At 45.4% G+C, this 19,590-nt stretch overlaps 1 protein-coding gene across 1 annotated transcript; it reads left to right on the top strand.

Annotated features, from left to right (window-relative positions):
• The first annotated feature begins 317 nt into the window (after window positions 1-317).
• LOC116997613 (sodium/calcium exchanger 3-like) lies at window positions 318-18,113 on the top strand. The gene is given in 5 exon segments (XM_033062579.1): window positions 318-364; window positions 16,302-16,754; window positions 16,756-17,042; window positions 17,045-18,037; window positions 18,040-18,113. Coding segments are annotated over 5 exon segments (1,839 nt in total). The 5' UTR covers window positions 318-332.
• The last annotated feature ends 1,477 nt before the right edge of the window (window positions 18,114-19,590 follow it).

Below are 19,590 nucleotides of genomic sequence, written 5' to 3'. Positions count from 1 at the left end.
GCACTATACAGATAAATGGTCTGTCTGTCAGCGTTTTGTTTGCTTGTTTTAAACAAACAGCATCAGTCTCCTCCCCTAAGCTTCCCCAATGACCAAGTGGCGTTGACAAATAGTTCCTTGTTCTTTGTTGCTGTCATGTTTCAGATGCCTTTCATGTGCTTCACAGTTAAAAAGATGGCTTTGATTGCTGGCCAATTTTTTTTTTATAAACCAGGCAGTAATATTTAATTCTGTATTAAAAAAAAAAAAGTGAAGGAAATTAAATTACAATGACAAAAACATCTTCTTAATAGGAAAACGAAGTCTCTGAAGCCGGGAAATTGATAGTTGTGATGCTTCATCTACCATCACCCACTGTGTTGAGGTATTGTGGCATAGATTAATGCTGTTGTTGATTTACCGTTCAGATAAGGGTAACTCCTAAAGGCATCAGCCTGGTTGGGGGCCCGTGTTTCCAAGCGCCATACAGATGTCTAGTAAATTGAAGTCTTTGTCCTGAAGAGTTTCATGCCTTGAGAGATACATGAGATGACAAGCTGTTCTTGGGGCACCTTTGAAACCCCTGTATTGCTGAGCTTGTGGTCCTGAGTTTGCTGATTTCAGTACCAGGGGGCTGTGGGGTTGGGGGCTGAAGAGGAGCTCCAGGTCCCTGCTTACCTGCAGAATGAGATCCAGGAACCACTCAAGTCTCCTGCAGCTTCAGTGGGCTTCTGGGCTGCTCGAGGACTAACATGGTATAGACTGTAGCTGGCTTCTCCCCCTTGCCTTAATGCATTAAGCTGCAAGCTGTGGTTGAAGGCCATGGCAGATGTGAGCGCATGAAGCTCAGCATGATGGCTCCCAACCTCCCCACAGGCACTTCTGTCACAGGGTTTTGCAGGAATAACAAAGCATGAGGTGGCAGGGAGGTGTCATGCCGTTCTGAAAGTAGCACCACCACCCCATCTTGGCAGTGTCCCAATGAGACCCAGGTGCCATTGCTCCTGCAGTACAGCATCATAAAGTAATTAGTTTTCCCCGTAAGACATTTATAAATAGGTGATGATCTTGCCCCCATGCTCCTTCAACTCGCAATTTTCTGGTAATTCTGTCTTTAAATCTGCTTGCTGAAGCCTTTGATCACACAGCTGAGCTGTCATTGATGTCTCTGACAGTTGACATCATGGCAGAGAAGGGAGCTTAGGGCTCTTAACATTACTTTTATGATATCTTGTTTTCTAACGAAACACTCCAATGAGGATTTTCCATCATAATAAAACAGTGAGCTCTTCCAGAACACTCAGATTTAGGGAGAAGCTTCTGTTTTTATTCACTAGCAGATTATTTTAAGGCTACAAAACTGAGCTTGCTCTGTTTGCTGCCTTCTTGTACTCTGCTGTCTTTTTACCTAAGCCTCCTAACTCAGGACAGCAGCAGAGACATCCAGGTCAAGAGCAATCAGAAATACTAAATATCTTGTGCTGCTGGGCATGTTTTGCAAACAGTGAGGTGTCAAAGAGTTTTAGGAACTATAGACAGATGAGACTGCATTGCCATTGCTTTCATCTCCCCTCTCCTAGGCTGGTACTTGGAGACAGTCTCAAAGCAAACAGCAGCATCACAGAATACAGTTTTAATCAAAAGAAGTGTAGTGATGCAGGGATGTACCTGCGAGAGGGCACTTAGATCTGACTGCTGAGGTTGTGTTGAAGGTGACATGTCCAGGAATGAATGTGGGACTCCAGTGCCGACAACACAAGGTGCCCTGGTAGTGTGCTCATGTGCTGCATGCTGGTGAAAGCTGGTTTCCATCCTCAGAGTAGGGGCGGAAGCAGGGAGGGTTAGAGCGTGTCTGCACCTCGCTCTGCAGTCAGGCTGCAGCTCACTCTGGATGTGTCCTAACTCCCTTCAGTGTGAGTAGAGCTAGGAGAAAGTCTGTCACCAGAGTCCAGGCAGGCTGTGAAATCCATCGCTGCCCCAGAGCCACAGCTCCCCACACATAAATTAGCAAAGGCAGCACTGCCTCTGCCATGCACAGGTGAGGGCACTTGGAATAATGTTCTGCATGAAGAATCTGTCCTTTTGCTCTCCATACTGTTTACTGTCAGGAAAATTTGTCTTGGGTGATTAAGACATGGATGTCTTTGTTTACCAACTTGAGGGAGGCCTTCCATGTTGGGAAGCAGTATCTTGATGTTGAGCTTCAAGTTCACCTTAACAAGCACCTTTATCCTCTTCTCTGCTTTTGGTTGGGATTATGCAGTGACTCTTGAACACACATGTTAGTTGGGAAAATGGAGGCAGAGATATGTCTCTGCCCTTACATTGCAGGACAAGGCTGTCCCACGGTCCAGGAGGTGTTACAGGATTCACTGCTGCAAGAGGCAAACCTGCCTCTGTCCATGCAGCTAATGCATTTGCCACACTTGTCATCCAGACCTTGTTTTCTGCAGCTTTCCCACCATGGCTGCTTGTTTCTACTCCTGTCCCACCCCTGCAGGATACTGGCACAATGGCATGTGTGCCCAGTGGTGGGTTCTGCTTGTTTTTCTGCCAGATTCCTGGTCCTTATTCGTGCCCTAACCATGCAAACATTTATGCCAATAAAAAGGGGAGCGGTAGAGCAGAGTGGTAACAAATGACCAGAGGTGGAAAATGTTCAGGTTGGCTTAAGAAGCCCTGCTTCCACCTGTGAAGCTTCTGCCTGAATTGCCTGCAGCAGTTAAGGCTTGGAGTTGGTTCAGCCTTGAAGTCTGCGCTTGATGAAACGGATAGTACTGAATGCAAATTAGTTGCAAAGAATCTAAGAGTGATGGGGTCTGCAAAACACTTCTTAAGCTATTAAGAGGCACAAAAAGCAGGAAAAAAAGAGACTAAATAATTTTTAATATAAAATCTTCTCAAGAACATGCACAGGGTTGATCCTGATTAAAAAAAATCAGAAGTCTAGGCCAAGCTATTTCTCAGATGCAACATGCCAAATGGACTCAGGTTTTTCAAGAAGAGAATAAAATGAGAACTTCCCCTCTGCTCTCAATTCTTTCAAGTCCCTTGAAAGCTTCACACTAGCACTCAGCGCTTCATCAACAGCAATCTCTCCATGTTGAAGCCTCCAGACTGCATTCCCTGGCAGTGCAAGAGGGAGCAGTGCCAACTGTTTTATTAGGTTTGCACCCACAGAACCCACTAGCAGGGGAGGACCTGGCTCCTTGTCCTTATGGGACCGCGGCGGGCTCGGTTTGTGCTGCCGCCCTGCACTCCCCGTGGGTGCTGAACTTGTCCAGTGTGAGTCCCGGGGAGGCTGCTGGCCTTGGTGCTAACTGGGGCCCCGTGTGAGGAGCCAGACCAGAGTGAGGTGGAGCTCTGTGGTGTTGTCCTCAAAGTGTGAGGCAAGGTGGGTCTCTGTATACTTTTCCTTTGTGAAGGATTCTCATCGGGGATAATGACTTGCTGGTGCTTTTGTTTTGGCAAAGCCTTTCAAAGCTTTTGTCATAGGAGGCAAGCAGAGGGAATGCTGCTGGGGTTAGCCATGATGGGGTATTCTCCTGGATGAGCAGTTTGGAGATGGGTGGACTAGACACTGGCCTCACATAAATTACCACCCACTCTGATACTTTAAGCCTCATTTTTTTCCCTTTCATTTTAACCTTCCAGAGTAGTTTCAGGTTCAGTTCTTCTAGTAAATGTTTCCTCTTCTCTTAAATAATCCATCTCCCCAAAGCTGACCTGACAGATGTTTCCCCCACAGTGACCCTGCTCACACAGCACACTTCATGAAACCCTGGCTTCCATGGGGAAATGCAGCACCAGCAGTGACCCTGCTGGTGTCCCAGCTAAAAATAAAGCCTGTCCCTCCTGGCAGTGTTGGGGTTTGCTTTTAAGTAGGTAGGCAGTTTTACCCATTGGCTGCAATGTGCTCTTGTGCCAGGCAGAAGGCACAGCTTAACCTTCAGAGCATGCTGGAGCTGTCTCCCCTCTGGGGAATCACACCAGGAGGCTGAAGGGAGAAGATGCTCTGCTGCACTTGGTGCACCTACGTCACTCCCAAAAATCTGCTGGCTTGCCTGCTGCCTGTCTAGATCCATCTCTTTGCTATTTGTGCATCCTAGTGAGTCACAAACTCCCCTCCTTTCCCCAGCTGTGGTCTTCTTCTACCTCTGCTTTTCCTTCTGAAATATATAGATTTCTTCATGATTCTCAGTAACTGCCCCAACTCCTGACTTCCCTCAAAAACTTCATGCCTTCTAGCTTCCCAGTGTTCTAACAGCATGGAGCTCCTTTTGGCTTGGTTGACCACCTCTATCCCTCAGACCAAAGCTAATTTCCCAGAGAAGGCTAAGGGAGGGGACGTGGGAGTTATGTTGGGTTGTGCAGTATTCCAGAGACCTCATCTACTTACCGTTGAAAAGAGATCATGGAGAGGTGGTCTGGTCATAATTTGTCAAAGGTCTTTTGTGCTTATTCTTTTACCTATTCATGTCCCTGACCTAAATGCAACACTGATGGTGGCTCTCTGTGGGATAACACTCTTCCTCTCCCATTTCTCCTCACTTCCTGGTGTTGGGGGACTGGTGCTTCTGTTTTGGCAAAGCATTTGCCTGTGATTTGTGACAGGTTTCCCAGATGACGAGAGTTGCTGTCATCAGCAGTGTCAGGAAGAGCTGGGTTCAGGACACCACCTCAGAAGTGTGGCTGAGCATGAGAGGCTTTCTGGGCTGAGGCAGGAGGGGTAGGGAGTGAGTGTTGAGTAAGGGTGTGAAAACAGGCTGTTTATTCCCACCTCAGCTGTTGCTCAAGTGAGTCCTTCATTGAAACTTGCAGCAAGAGCGGGACCCTGCAATTTTCTTGCCGTAGCAGCGTCTTAGGAGAGATTTGGGTTTGAAAGCAAGTTAAATACATCTCAGTTTTAATCTTTTCTGTGCAGAAAAGCATGAAAAATAATTTCTGCTGTCCCTGAAGGGAACTCAAACTCCTAAGTGAAACTGATGGCTATATGGGACTGCTAGGATCCATAACGGAGGCTATGTCCCTCAGTGGCAGGATAGAAGCTGTCCTCTCCTTTTGCCCTGGTGGCTTAAATAGATTGTGCAGTGAGTGCTGCATGGGATGAGGATGCTATCCAAGCACACACATTAAGCCGGTGACTCCTGTCATTTTACCTCCAGGATGAGGCACTTCATGTGCTTATCCAAGGTGACACTGGGCACATGGTGGAGGAAGAGACTCCAAGCCTTGTGTTCTGCAGTCTGGTATTGTGGGGAGAAGGAGAATTTTCTGCTTCTCTTGTCTGGTTTCAGTGCATTTGGCTGAAGTGGTCATCTCCCATGACTCAGCTGCTGCTCCTGTTGGCAGGACTAGTTGTAGCAGATTTGAGGCCAGCACGGAATATTGGAAAGAGGGAGGAACCATGGCAGGATGGACAGGAATATAGTTGTATGGAGGAAGGGGGAAGATGCCCCCCAGCTGCTGTGTGTGACATGGGTTGTGAAGAAGAACTAGATGAAGTTTACCTTTTGGAGGTTTCTGTTGTATGAAATGCTGCCAAAGTTCCTAAGGCATCTCCTTCAATAGAGTAAGCTGGCTCTGCTGACTTGGGCTCACTGGACCTATGCTGTTTTACACCAGAGAAAATCTGGTCCTAAGTGCTCTGTCTCTCTTCTCTCTTGCCTGCCCTCCTCTGATGGTATGCAAATTGACTAGGCTGGAAAGATAGCTCTAATTTTTAAGATGACTTTGTGTAAAAACAGGCTTTTGGAGGGGAGGGTCAAGAGGAGGAAGCTGGTGAAAGTAAGTGCTCTGAATACCAGGAGAATATTTCTTCACTTTGGAGATAAACAGCAGTATGATTATTATATGCTAGAAAGTTCTTCTGATACATAGTGTCCTGCATGCAGTTTTCAAATGTTCTGCACTGGTATCTAAGTTAAGACTTGCTGACTGCTGGGAACTGGGAGAGTATCATTGCAGGCATGTTTCAAATGACAGAAGTCTCATCCTTTTCATATAAAGTGCTTTGTTGTATGCACTGCCCCCGGCTGGCAAAGGCATATAGGTAATTGATTTTTTTTGAATCTTCTTAATGGACCGAGTCATGTATTTACCTGGCTTAGCCCTATGACATCTGGGTATGGAATCTGCCTGATGTTCTTGGTATGAATCAAGAAATAAACTCATGTCTTTCTTTGGAGAAAACAGCAGTTGCCTCTCATAGTTATCTGTCTGGCTTTCTGCAAGAATTTTAAATAATGTTTAGGTGTCCAGTGGAAAATCTCTGATGTCTGTGGATTCCAGGTGTCCAAGTGGGTTAAAAGGAGCTGTTCCATTAAGCGTCTAACCACCCTTTGAAATTTGGTCCTTTGCAACTCCTTTGGGGGAATGTTTGAGGCACACTGAGACCATGGATGAGGCAGAGGAGGAACTTAGTGAGGCTGTAATGGTGAGAAAGAAGATGTGGGTATTGAGGATGTCTAGCTCCAGACAATATTTCAGATTACCTGCCCTTGGCAGGACAGAGCAGGGCAGCCAGCCAGCGAGGGCAGACCTGCAGTTGGAACACACACTGAAAGGAAAAAGGTGAATCAACCTGCCTGGTAATTCTGAAGGGAAGAACACATTTCTGCCTGTCTTTGCTGTAGAGATCAGAGTGGCATATGGCTTTATAGAGCCCTCAGGGAAAGCCCTTAGAGGGTGGGAAGAGAAGGAATGGAGGTGGGGCAGCAGATAGCCTGGAGACTGCTGCCACTTACTGTAATTGCCGTAGCAGCTCAGCTTCCACTGTTTGTTGTCCATGTCATCTCTGCAATTACCATATGGTAAATATGACTTGAGTCTCTAGCAAATAACAGAGCTAGTATTAAAAGAGAATCTGTAAACAGCTAGTGCGTAAATGAACAAAGAGCAATAAACAGCCTGGACTTATGAAGAATGAATTAATCATGGTGCATGCGAGGGCTTATTTTTTTAAAGCAATTGCAGAATTAGCAGCTGAAAAATCACCAAAGGATTAAGATATCTAAATTGTCAATAAGAGAGATGTGGGGCTATGTGGCAGTAAAGGGCGAGGGTGCTGTGTGGAATCCTAGTTGATAACTGTATTCAAATTGGGTGAATTTACAGGTTTTGGCACCTTCCAAGTGAAGTGGGAGGTATTTTGAGGATAACCCATAGCTCAGTGCATTTTTCATGCCTCCTGCTGTGCTCAGATCTGCAGAAGCAGTGGGCGTGTTTCAGTGTATTTCCCTCATCTCAGCTGGAGACCTTGACTTTTTGGTTGAAACTGGAAATCTCTGCTTTCATTCCACACATGGCACTCAGCACTGTGCTCCTTGTGCCAGCCCCACTGTGCTGGGGGCGCACAGCAAACAGGTGGAGAGATCTTAAAAAGTGAGCAACACAGTGAGTTTCTTTGTATCAGTCTTGATTTAACCTTTGTAACAGTCCAGTATTTTGTGAAAACCCGCTGTACAGCAGAGCTGAGAGGCAAGTTTTCACTGCCCAGGCATGGCTTTCCTGCTCCAAAGAGGGCAGATCTGCTGCTGGTTTTGGTGGGAGCAGGCACTGAGCTATGGCTCCCCCAGACACCCGTCTGCTCCTGAGTGCCTCGAAGATGGAGAATCGAGAGGAGATGAAGATAAATGATAAAGGGCAGTCTGGGCTAATTTATAAAGATTAAAATAAATTTGTGTGCTTTGGCCAAAGAAAAGCTGTGGAGGAGAATAGCTATTTACAAGTATCTGAAGCATGTAAATCTCAGACAGGGAGGAGAATGGTTGAGAGTGCTCCAAGGACACAATAATGAGAACTAGCAGCATAAATTTTCTTAATTTCATCCTAAATATAAGAAAGACAGCTAAAGCCTCCAAGATAAATTGCATCATGGTGGAGTCTCTATGGGAAGTTGTAGAAATGCCATCACTTGGATAATTTAAAACTCGGCTGGACAAAGTACTAGGAAATAATGGTCACAAGGGGAACAATGCAGTGGAAGTCCCTTAGGCATGGGACCAGGCAACTCTGGTCTGGGTAACTCTGAAATAAGAGAAATCCGTGCTAATTAGGCTGAGGGATTTTCCTATCTAACGTGACAAACAACAACCACTTATTTTTGCTGCAGTAGTAAAGATGCTTTTTGAAGTGTAGGCTTCTCCCTCCCTCCCCTCCGGTTTTCTTTCTTAGTGAGCCAGGAATGGGCCCTTCTGAACAGACTCGTGGAGGAGGGCTTATAATTTCTCTTGTGTTTGATGTGGCATTTTTGATAAAAACTTTTTTTTTTTTCTGCATATAGACAAAATAGTTGTAAATTTTGCTTTTATTTTTCCTTGAAGGAGAAGTTAAGAAATGAGCAGGCTGTTGCAGAGGATGGAAACAGGGTGTGCCCCGCTCCTGGGATTAGCACTCAGCATGGTTTGCTGGTGGCTGTCCCAAGAGCATGCGAGGCAGGCAGGGAAGGGCTCTCTGCCTGCCTACTTGTTGCACCAAATCCAGCACACCACATGGTTTGTTTTGTTTGCCTCAAATAGGTGTTTTCTGCCAGAAAACTTGTGCTTTTCTTAACTAAGTCTGATCTAAGATGAGATATGACTACAACACCTCTTCTCTCCTCGTGTACCATTTAGCCCACCTCTGTGTGCAAATAACTACAGGCTCTGCGGCACAAATGCACTGTTGACAACAAATCCTAGAGTCTTTAATTGTAACAGTTGCAGATCTGTCACCAGAATGCTAAAGAAATGTCAGAGTTGCTGCTGTCATCTGTAGGATGCTGTGAGTCACCAGGTGATAAGTTGCACTCTGATGGTGGCACCCGAACCAGCAGTATAATATGTCTGTGAAGCAGGAGCAGTAAATAACACACCCTGTGTGCTGCCACGGGCAGTACATAAAATGTCTTTCACTGACAAGAAGTTTTCCTCACACTGGTGAAATGTTTTTCCCCTTCCCTTACTGCTCCCCAAAAGGTTTTCACTATTCTTTATAAACCAGCAAGAGAGTGTGATGAAAACCACAGTGCCTTGAAGGCTGCAGCAGAGGAGTCAGTGCCTGGTACAGCCCCATGTGTTGTCAGGTGCTCCACGTTGTCTCTTAACCTGGAAGAGGCAGGGGCACCACTGAGTGGGTGTCCAAATAACTCCACCTCTCTATTTCCCTCCTAAACCTGAAAAGGAAGATTTTCAATGTTTTCACTGGGCCTTTCACCTCATGAGAGTAAGTCTGGAGAATGTGGCTGAACCTGCCCTCTCAGTGTGGGGCCATTCATGCTGGGAAGAATGGGGTGTTCACCTGCATGCAAGGTGATATAAGCACCTAAAGGCTTTAACCGTGTTTAGAAACTCCTCTAAATGCTTTGGAAAGACTGATCCTTGAAGATCTGCCTCTGAATGTGCAATGGAGGCTTCCCAGTGACTTCTGAAAGGCCACGACGGCGACTTTTTGCCAAATGCACTTGTGGCTGTCACCGAGGCACTGCAGTGAGCTCCAGGTGCAGTTTGTACAGGATGAGTTTGCTCGGGGTCCCTGTGCACTAACACCAGGATGTGGTGGTCACAAGCAGGCCTGGACCCCATAGCTGTGCTTCTTACTCTCTTACTGTGTGGGTGACTGAGCACAGGCACAGGTTGAGCAGAGAGGTTGTGTTTGAATATCCTCAAATGCATTTTTTTAATATGTTTTTTAATATGTTTAATATGTATTCAAAAGCCAGCTGGATGTGGTCCTGGGCAACTGGCTCTAGGTGGCCCTACTTGAGCCAGGGGGTTGAACTAGATGGTCTCCATTGATTCCTGCTACCTCCTGTGTGAACTGCCTGCTTGAAAGTCCTGGAAATACAACAGTGAGATCGTGTAATATTCATGAAAAGAAAAAACCCTCATCTATATCTGAGCAGATAATACTGCCTTTTAAGCGGGAGGGTGCCCACTACTAATCTGTATGTCAGCCTAAATGCTAGGTTTTGGTTTTTGAATGTAAAAAAGGCTATGGTTCTGGGGAAGAAAAGAGTAACTCTTGCTGTCTCTCAGGCTGAGGAATCTCAGACATGGATGTGTATGGGGAGCAGAAGAGCAAACACACCGTGGCTCAGAAGGAGGCTGCACTGCCCCACACCATGAATAAGGATGGCTCTTGAAGTGTGGCTGTGGCTGCCCACGGAGGTTTTCTGCAGTCTGCCTCCTCCTATGCACGTCTGTGTACAGAGCATAAACTGCAGCTCTGCTACCATATATCCGTGTATCCTGTACAGATGTTTTTCAGGTCAGGTGTAGCAAGGAAATAAAATGCCTGGCCAGTCAAGTGGGATATTGGAAGGGGACAATTAAGTACAGGCACCTTTATGGGTTAGCCATTTATGCCCCTGCTTTTCTAGGAGCATCGTGGATACTAAAATACAGAAAAAGCAGTGTGGACTGGTTCCCCAGGGCGAGTTGAGTGTTTGGAGGTTGCTCCTAGCTGTACACAGACTTGTGCTCTGCTTAGGCCAGCCCCTGGGATTACCAGATGTAACTGGATCTCATCACTGCAGCATTTCTTTAAGGAATTAGTAGATTTGAGTTCTTATGTCAATTAACACCCATTTACCATGCTAGAATGGTGGGTACTGCCCAAATTAGTAGAGACACCAGCTTGTATATATTAAAGACTTGCCAAGAGAGCTGGTAGCTTTTTTTTATGGTAGCTTTTTGCACTGTCTTGAGCAAAAAGGAAGGCTGGTTTTTCACATACCAAGGGGATTAATCCATAGGCAGCTAATTCTGGCTTTGGCATGTTTACTGTGAAGTGCAAAGCAACAAGCACCTAAGCTCTCTGCCGTAACTTTTCCACCGAGCCGAACTATGGGGATCTGTCATGGCCTAGACATGAGTGATGGTGCTGTTTCCCTCATAAAACCTAGCTGGTGCAGTAGTCCGGGGGTAAACTACCTATTTGCTGTGTCATAACCTGTGTAAAGTCAGCTTGGGCTCCTTGGCTGTGCTTGTTTCAGATAGGCAGGCATGTGCCATCAGTCTGACAATTTAAGGCTTGTCTGTGTTGGAAATTTGCACTTGTCAGAAAAATGGATCTGGTTACACTGCTGTGGCTTTTGGCTTGCAGGAAATCTTAACCTGCACTCTAGATACTACTCTTGTAGTGATGAGCAAAGGGCTCAGTAGCATTTCAATGGAGACAATTGAAAAATAGGCTTTGTTTTGTATTAAATATTTTTCTGTGCTTTTATTTTGGGGGAGGGAGGACCTTGCATTAGGTATAATACCTCCTCTGCAAAAACTCAGTTATTTGTGTTCTTTGGCAGAAAGGCTATAATTTCAATTTTTGCTCATGGTTATAAAAAACCCTCTGTGTTCAATCAAAAAGCTTTTATGTGCTTTGGAACTGAGGAATGAAGTCATGTTATTAAGCTGAGCCTCACTTCTGTCTCCCCCAGCTTTGGAGCGGGGCTGTGAGATGCTGCTGATAGCAGTGCTGTATCTGCTCTGTGCTGGGACAGATATCTGCCAAGTGCACCTTGAGCCGTCTCTGCCTGGCCCCAGTGCAGCACCAGTGCCTGAGTGGGGCTCACCCCACGCTGAGATCTAATCAGCCTTTCCTGACTAGTCTGGAGTCAGGGAGAGAGGATGTATGGCCACAGATGTACTCCCATATCTCATTTATTTGGGAGGCGGGGGAAGAGGGGAAGGAGAGGGAGGTGCTGGAAGACCTAATCTTATTTGCAGGTCAGATCCAAAGGCTTTTATGAAGGTTTAAGGGGCATTTTGCTTAAATAAGAAATTAATAGGGACTTAGGGGGTTGCCTTTGGTTTTGTATTTAATGAGCAGTGGTATTAGGAACTTGGCATGTAGAGGTTGCATATTATCAGCCATCATTATGTTATGGTGCCTCTTGGTTTAATTTCTTGTAAATGCTTCCTTTTGAAAATATCCTTACCTTTGCAGTCATGTGAGGAGTTGTACACAAAAAGGTAAATTATAAGGGATCAATATAGCCTTGCCAGCTTTATGCCAAATACAAATCCACAGCAGACAAACCAGCAGTCTTCTGAAACTCAGCTTATAAGATATCATAGCATTGTCTCATAGAACCATAAAGTGGTTTGGGTTGGAAGGGACCTTAATTGTGGCAAGCATGGACTTGTCATAGTCCTACCCTCTGGACTGTCTTCAGAAGTATTTCAAGACTCATCTTTTTGTTTATGAGTTCTATTAGTGCATTTATAGATGATGTGGCCATTGTCAGCTCTTGTAGAAGGAGCTCCTTTGGCTAAAATAATTGTTATGTATCCTAGAGCCTTGCTGTTGAATGCTTGTTCATCCTGGTGCAGTGATGCCCACAGCACTTTGTCTTTTGCATTGAGTACTTTGAACTTACCCTGCCAGACAGGGGATGCTTTCTGGTCCCCTCACTGCCAGTGACCTCATTTGCACACACAGGGCAAATTCTTGTCGCAAAGCAGAGACTTGTGGGAGAAAATTATGTCTGATAGCAGAGAGGTAGTGGAAATGATGATCCTTGTGATCAGCCACTATCAACTAACTTTCTACTGTTGCTGAAACCTCGTGCTGTTTGCATCCTGTAGGGCTGGGGCAGTGACAGTGCTAGAGTGACACCTCTCTGTGCCAGATGTGTTTTGTGGCACTGGTGTCGGAGGGGTGACACCATGATGCCTCCTGAGCGTCTGAGGGTGACTCAGGATTGTTCTGTGAGCCCACCTGGAGCCCTGGTGCTCAGAGCAGGTCTCATGCTGAAGGCTGGCTCCTGTCAGTCAGCCCTGCTGAGATCAATGCTGCTCCTTAGAGGAGGGGACGAGTCTGGTGCACGCTGGGCACTCCAGGATTACCCCTCCACTGGTTTTTGGACTGAGTTTAGTAGCTATATCTGAGGGAGAATTGCACCTTGTGTAAGCAACCTTGTTGACCTGGAGATTGAGTTTTAACTCTTCAGTCCTCTGCTACCTCAGTGCCAAACTGTTACTTCAGTGTTTTCTTAAGACAAGTTTTAAAATTTAATGCTTTTTTTTCGTTATAGAGCATTTTTGCAGCAGTTCTCAATAGGAGGATTGCCGTAAGAATGCTTCACTGTATTTTTCACATTGGTTAGGTTACTGTTTTTCATGTTAATGAACATATATTAAGATCTTACTAGACAGCATGGCTGTGAGCAAAGTTCCTGTTGATCCCACTGGGAAATTTTATCTGTGACAAAGAATTGCAGGATCGGGTCATTATTGTTTCATTTGAGAAAAATGATTGTGACCTCCACTTGATGTCAAAGCAAATGAAAATCAGTGAAGAAAATATTCCCAAATTCTGAGATTTTAGTCTGCAACATATAGCCTGAGTTTGGAGATCCTAATACATAAACAGAGGCTACCCTGGTAGAGATTGTCTTTGAGATAACATACTATTAGTTTGATAAATAATAGTAAAATTACCCTCTGCTTAAAATCAAATTAAAAATTTAAGCAGAACTGGCAGGGTCCTGGAGTGTGTCAAGGATTGCCTAGCAATAGAAACCATCATGGCATTACAGAAAGTAGACAGTGTTAATTACAGAAGTTGTCTGTCCCACAGAGAAGGAGGTTGGTGGTAGCAGTGATTTATTTCAGAGGGCATTTAGTCATTGCACTATTTCTAGACAAGGCTCTGAATTTAAGTGATACTTAGACTCCTAAATAACTTCTCAAACCAAATTTAGGTGCTTGAGTCACGTATATGTTTTTGAAATTACTCCTGTCTTTCTGTCAGCCGTTTCTACATGGCTGGTCTTAGAAGACACAGCACCTACTGGATATGGTACAGTTTAGTAGGAGCTGGGAGCTGAAAGTGTCAAGAGGTTGGTGGATACCTGCCAGCAGCTGCAGTATGGAAAAGGATGATCTGATGTGCCTGGGGTGTTTTTTGAGCTGCTGCGCTCATGCAGCTGGTCTGTGTGTGCACCTTGTGTCAGAGGCACCTGGAATGTGTCATCTTTGCTGTCGTGTGCACACATCTACCTTGCAGCCCAGAGATCTTGGGCTTGCGGCTCATAGTCACCCTGCGCATGTTCACTGGCCCTTTCTCAGGGGTTGCCCAACACCTTGCAGCCAGAAATCTGGGCAAATACTATGCAGAGAGGGAAGGAGGACAAAATGGGAGCATCAAACTGAATCTGAGTAATTTGCTGGCAGTTCAGTCCTCCCTGTGACCCTGAGCTGTGCAGGCAGTGGGGTGTTTGAGCGAGATTTCAGGGCTTGGAGCTGTCTAACAGTCCTCACTGGGGCTGAGGTCCCTCTCATCCTGGGAGCTCTATCAGGCACCAGGGCTCTGGGAGACAGGAAGATACATAAGTATGCATAGGAGTGTGAAGGTATATAGGCCAACATGGAGAATCTCTCTTCTGGATTAGTCCACACAGCATGAAGAACTGTATTGTTTTTTAATATCAAGGGTGTCAGATATGGATTTGTGATCCTGATACTGCATAATCAATTCTCTCCCCTCTGCTGTGCTTTGTCAGGAACAGTTTTGTTCATTTGCAGTCCGTGTTCATGCTTTCCTTCCTGTTTTGCTGTCTTTATAGATTTTTATCTGAAAGTTGAAAATGTTTTTTGTTGATATTGGGAAGATTGCGCCTGCTTTTGGAAATAGGCGAGCGACACAACATGATGATAAAATAGCCATTTGAGATGCATTTATTACTGCTGATAACACAATAATGTTGTCTGGAATATTTGCAGTTCAGAGAGGGGGGTGGATCTCCTCAAGTGTTCAGGCGCCAGTTCATCTCTTTGAACTGCTGTCATCGGAAGTTCAGGCATCTTGCTCTAAACCGCCTGACTGGGTAACCTCTTGAGACAGCAGAGAGAGGTGTGAAGGGACATAATTCCTTCTTGGATATGTAGGCCTTAAATACATGTTTTGTGTCAGCACTGGGTGGGACAGGAAGGATTGTTCCCTTCAAATGAGTGTCTCTTTCCTCTGACTACAAAAGGAGCCTGGGAGGCTTTGTTTGACTTGCTGCCCAAGATTTGGGTAGTTACAGTAGGGGAAATGAATCCCAGGCCTGCTCATTTGGCAGTACAAACCTCAGTGAAAGTTAGTGGGAGTTAAGGCTTTTGAACCTTCCAAGTGCTGTAGATAATGCCACTATTAAGTTTGATGTTTCCTGTGAGATACTTGCCTGTGTCTGGACTCACAAATGTGATTTGTCAGTTAAGCCTGAGATCAAATTTTTCCAGAGGCCTGTTATGAAGGAAGGAGAATAGTGTGATCCATGATAATGTGAAGTGTTCAGAATCCAATTTTAAAATTTTAAGTGGTGCAAGCCCTACAGCAATGTAGTCTGTAAGTAATAGAAGGTATTATTGGGCAGTGATATGCCAACTCTATGTGCTACATCGATCAGCTCCATTGTTTTTGTATGGTATTTTAGGTTAGAGATTACTTTCATTTTAGAAGATATTTGAAAATACATCAATTTCCTTCGGGATGCAGAGGGAATGTTGGTGGGTACATGCATTTTACTCTGTCTTCTGAGTTTTATGAGCACAACTTTTCCTAAATGTGGCGTTTTTGTAGGTTTCTGTGACCATTTAAAAGCATGATTATTGATGTAAAATGTGACTGTCCAGATGGCAAAGGAGAGGCTAGTGATAAATGGCCTTTGGCACTTTGCCGAGCATGAGTCTTCTGCCCTATTTCTGAGTTGATATTACCTTAACATGGATGCCCCGTGCATCAGAAGCTTGGGGAGCCCTAGGGCCCTTCTGCAGATTCTGCAGCCTATTAGGAGGGGCTCTTTGTGGGGATGATTTGGCCACCAAGGTACTCCATGATTTATAACTGAATTACATCCTACAAATGGACTTCATTTGGAGATTGCTCACTGGCCTTGAATGGTACTTTCTGTGTTGCTAGAGACTGCTTGAGTTGTTTCATTCCCTGGGTTCTGAGGCAGGAGGGTCCCTAGGTTTGACAGCTTGTGCTGAGTTGAAGTGCTGTGTGCTGGGGATCACCATGGCATCACTAGGTGAGTGGCAGCCGAGCACTCAGTTCTCTGTTGCATATGCTGTAGGTCAGGAATGAACTGTTATGTATATATATACACACACACATACACACACACACTTTTCCTCTGAATTACTTTTCTAGCAATTGGTCTGCATCTGCAAGGCATATAAATGCTGTAGTTTATTAGAGTCCCTGCTAAATACCTTCTTCAAAGTGGCAGAGAGACAACCCCTACATCTGTACCAGTTCTCTTCAGTGGTGAGACACTGGAGTGCGTTTGGGTAAATGTTGCATCTTCCTTCTCTCTCATGCTTCCCTACCCCTCTCTGTTTTGTTCGTTTCAGGTTCTCGGCCTTTTTGGATCTACACAGTGGAAGTTGCATCTTGTGTATGGCGTGGTTAAGCTTGCAGCCTGTCACCTCGGCCTTCCTCCATTTTGGGCTGGTTACTTTTGTGCTGTTTTTGCATGGTTTGCAGGTGGATGCTGGCCTGACGGGAGACTCAACCAGTACAGTACAAAACAGCTCGTGTTCAGGATCTTTTGACTGCAAGGAGGGTGTTATCCTGCCAATATGGTACCCAGAAAACCCATCCCTTGGGGACAAAATTGCCCGTGTTATCGTATACTTTGTAGCACTGATCTACATGTTCCTTGGAGTCTCCATCATTGCAGATCGTTTCATGGCATCTATAGAGGTCATTACGTCACAGGAGAAAGAAATAACAATTAAGAAACCCAATGGAGAGACCACAACGACCACCATTCGGATTTGGAATGAAACTGTTTCCAACTTAACCCATGGCTCTGGGCTCCTCTGCTCCTGAGATCCTCTTGTCTCTGATAGAAGTGTGTGGGCATGGATTCATAGCTGGAGACCTGGGGCCATCTACAATTGTTGGCAGCGCTGCTTTCAATATGTTTATCATCATTGCCATCTGTGTCTATGTGATCCCTGATGGGGAAACCAGGAAGATAAAACACCTGAGGGTTTTCTTTGTCACAGCTGCATGGAGCATCTTTGCTTACATCTGGTTGTACATGATCCTTGCTGTCTTCTCTCCAGGAGTGGTTCAGGTTTGGGAAGGCTGCTCACGCTTTTCTTCTTCCCACTTTGTGTCGTTCTGGCTTGGATAGCGGATAGACGTCTGCTTTTCTACAAGTATATGCACAAAAAGTACCGTACTGATAAGCACAGGGGCATTATCATAGAATCAGAAGGTGATCACCCTAAGGGAATTGAGATGGATGGCAAGATGATGAACTCTCACTTTCTAGATGGGAACTTAGTGACTGTGGAGGGGAAGGAGGTAGATGAATCTCGCAAAGAGATGATCCGGATCCTAAAGGACCTGAAGCAAAAGCACCCAGAAAAGGACTTGGACCAGCTGGTGGAGATGGCCAACTACTACGCCTTGTCTCATCAGCAGAAGAGCAGAGCCTTTTATCGCATTCAAGCAACCAGAATGATGACGGGAGCTGGCAATATTCTGAAGAAGCATGCAGCTGAACAAGCCAAGAGAACCACTAGCTTGCATGAGGTACGGCCAGAGGAACCTGAGGAATTCATCTCCAAAATTTATTTTGACCCATGCTCCTACCAATGTCTTGAGAACTGTGGTGCCGTTCTCCTGACAGTGGTGAGGAAAGGAGGGGACATGTCCAAGACCATCTATGTGGACTATAAAACAGAGGATGGCTCTGCCAATGCTGGTGCTGACTATGAGTTCACAGAGGGGACTGTTGTCTTGAAATCTGGGGAGACCCAGAAGGAGTTCTCAGTGGGAATTATTGATGATGACATATTTGAAGAAGATGAGCATTTTTTTGTGCGGCTCAGTAACCTCCGTGTGGTGGAGAGTGAGGAACCTCCAGAGCTCAGTAACTCTCCGTACCCGAAGGCCATATTGGCTTCTCCTTGTGTGGCCACAGTGACTATCCTGGACGATGACCATGCTGGCATCTTCACATTTGAGTGTGACATTATACATGTCAGTGAGAGCATTGGTGTGATGGAGGTCAAAGTCCTAAGGACATCAGGTGCGCGGGGTACAGTCATAGTGCCATTTAGGACAGTAGAAGGACAGCGAAAGGAGGCGGAGAAGACTTTGAAGACACTTACGGGGAGCTGGAGTTCAAGAATGATGAAACTGTGTAAGTACCCCATTTTTTTCTGTTCTTGGGTCCAGTTATGGTATTTAACCCCACATTTTGAGTCCGTTACAGGTGAATGCTGACAAGGGACAGGCTCCTTTCTTCAGCTTTCCATCAGTTTCTCTGCTTACCTCTTTCAGGCAAGAGCCGACAGCAGGATTTAAGAGCTCAAAGCTCTTGTCCCTTCCCTCTTGGGGATGACAAATTGAGGCTTAGAAATACTGGGAACCAGGGGATAGGAAGAAAATATATCATTCTCTGAGGTCCTGTACTAAAGCTAAGGGTTAATGGAGAGTTAAGGTAGAGAGAGAAGGAAAAAGATGAGGTTTTACTTGGCTGGGCAAATACAGGAAAGCCTCTTTGTGAACACCAAACACAGGGAACACAGGAGTTTGTTGCAATCCCTAGATTAAAGCTCCATAACAATTATTCCCAGGCATGGAAGAGCTGCTCAGTAGTCCTGGGGTTTTATTTTCACAGGAGCAATACTTCGTACCTGTGTCCCTAGGCTTGCTTGTGCAGCTGGCAGGTCTGTGTGGCAGCTAATTCACAGCACAGGCACAGCTGCAAAGCCATTCTGCTGGACCTGAAATCCTTGCAGCCTTTATGAATCTATGGTCTACCAATATTCCCTACATCACCTTCTCTGTGGTCTCTGTACATCTGTTCATTTGCTACCTGTGGTTTTTTCCCCTTATAAAATACTGTGGCAAATGGCAGTAATGGTCTAAAGCATTGCAGATCACAGCTTGCCCATGTGGCTCCATGACCCAGTGTTTTCATACAGAATGAAGAAGGGAAGCAGCACCCATCCTATTAATTCAGCTTTTTTTTATTGCATACTAAGTAGCTGATGATAAGCTAGGAAGTAATAAAGACCAGAGAGGCAGTAATGTCTAATTGCTCCAAGTACCTGTTGTAACATTAGTGAGGAATGAGAAAAATCCCTTAGCTGAGTAGGGAGAAGGACAGAGGTGTAAGCCTGGTGCTAAAGTACTAAGTGCCTAGTTCCTTTTGTTAAAACCTTATCACTTGACCTATCACAGGAAGAATTGTGCAGGCTTGCATCTGACATCAGAGAAAGGAAATATTTGTACCAAGCCTCCCAATACTGTGCCCAGAAGGATGTTAATAGATTAAATTCTATGAAGTAGAGATGTCTTAATTTGATAGGACCTTCTGTCTTAGTCCACTAAACCATTTAATCCAGCTAATATCCACAGTCTTGATGCTTGATTATAAGTACGTGCTCTTCCTCTTAAAGGAAGGGAAGCTCCTGTTGGCTGGCTTCAGCCACTGTCAGAGCTGGAAGGGGATCAGCTGTCCTAATCTGGCCTTTTTGGGAATATGGGCCATGCAGGTCAGTCTCCTTAACTGGGCCACAAGCTGATTCTGCTTCAGCCAGGTCTTGAAGCAAAGAGACTTTCCTTGCTTGAAGACCCACCAGTGAAAGGCCATCAGATTTGGGGTACCAGAGATGG

The sequence above is a fragment of the Catharus ustulatus genome, chromosome 6 (genome assembly GCF_009819885.2).
Source record: "Catharus ustulatus isolate bCatUst1 chromosome 6, bCatUst1.pri.v2, whole genome shotgun sequence".
NCBI lineage: Eukaryota > Metazoa > Chordata > Aves > Passeriformes > Turdidae > Catharus > Catharus ustulatus.
Note: the sequence above shows the minus strand (reverse complement) of the source record. Positions and strands in the feature narration are given on the sequence as shown.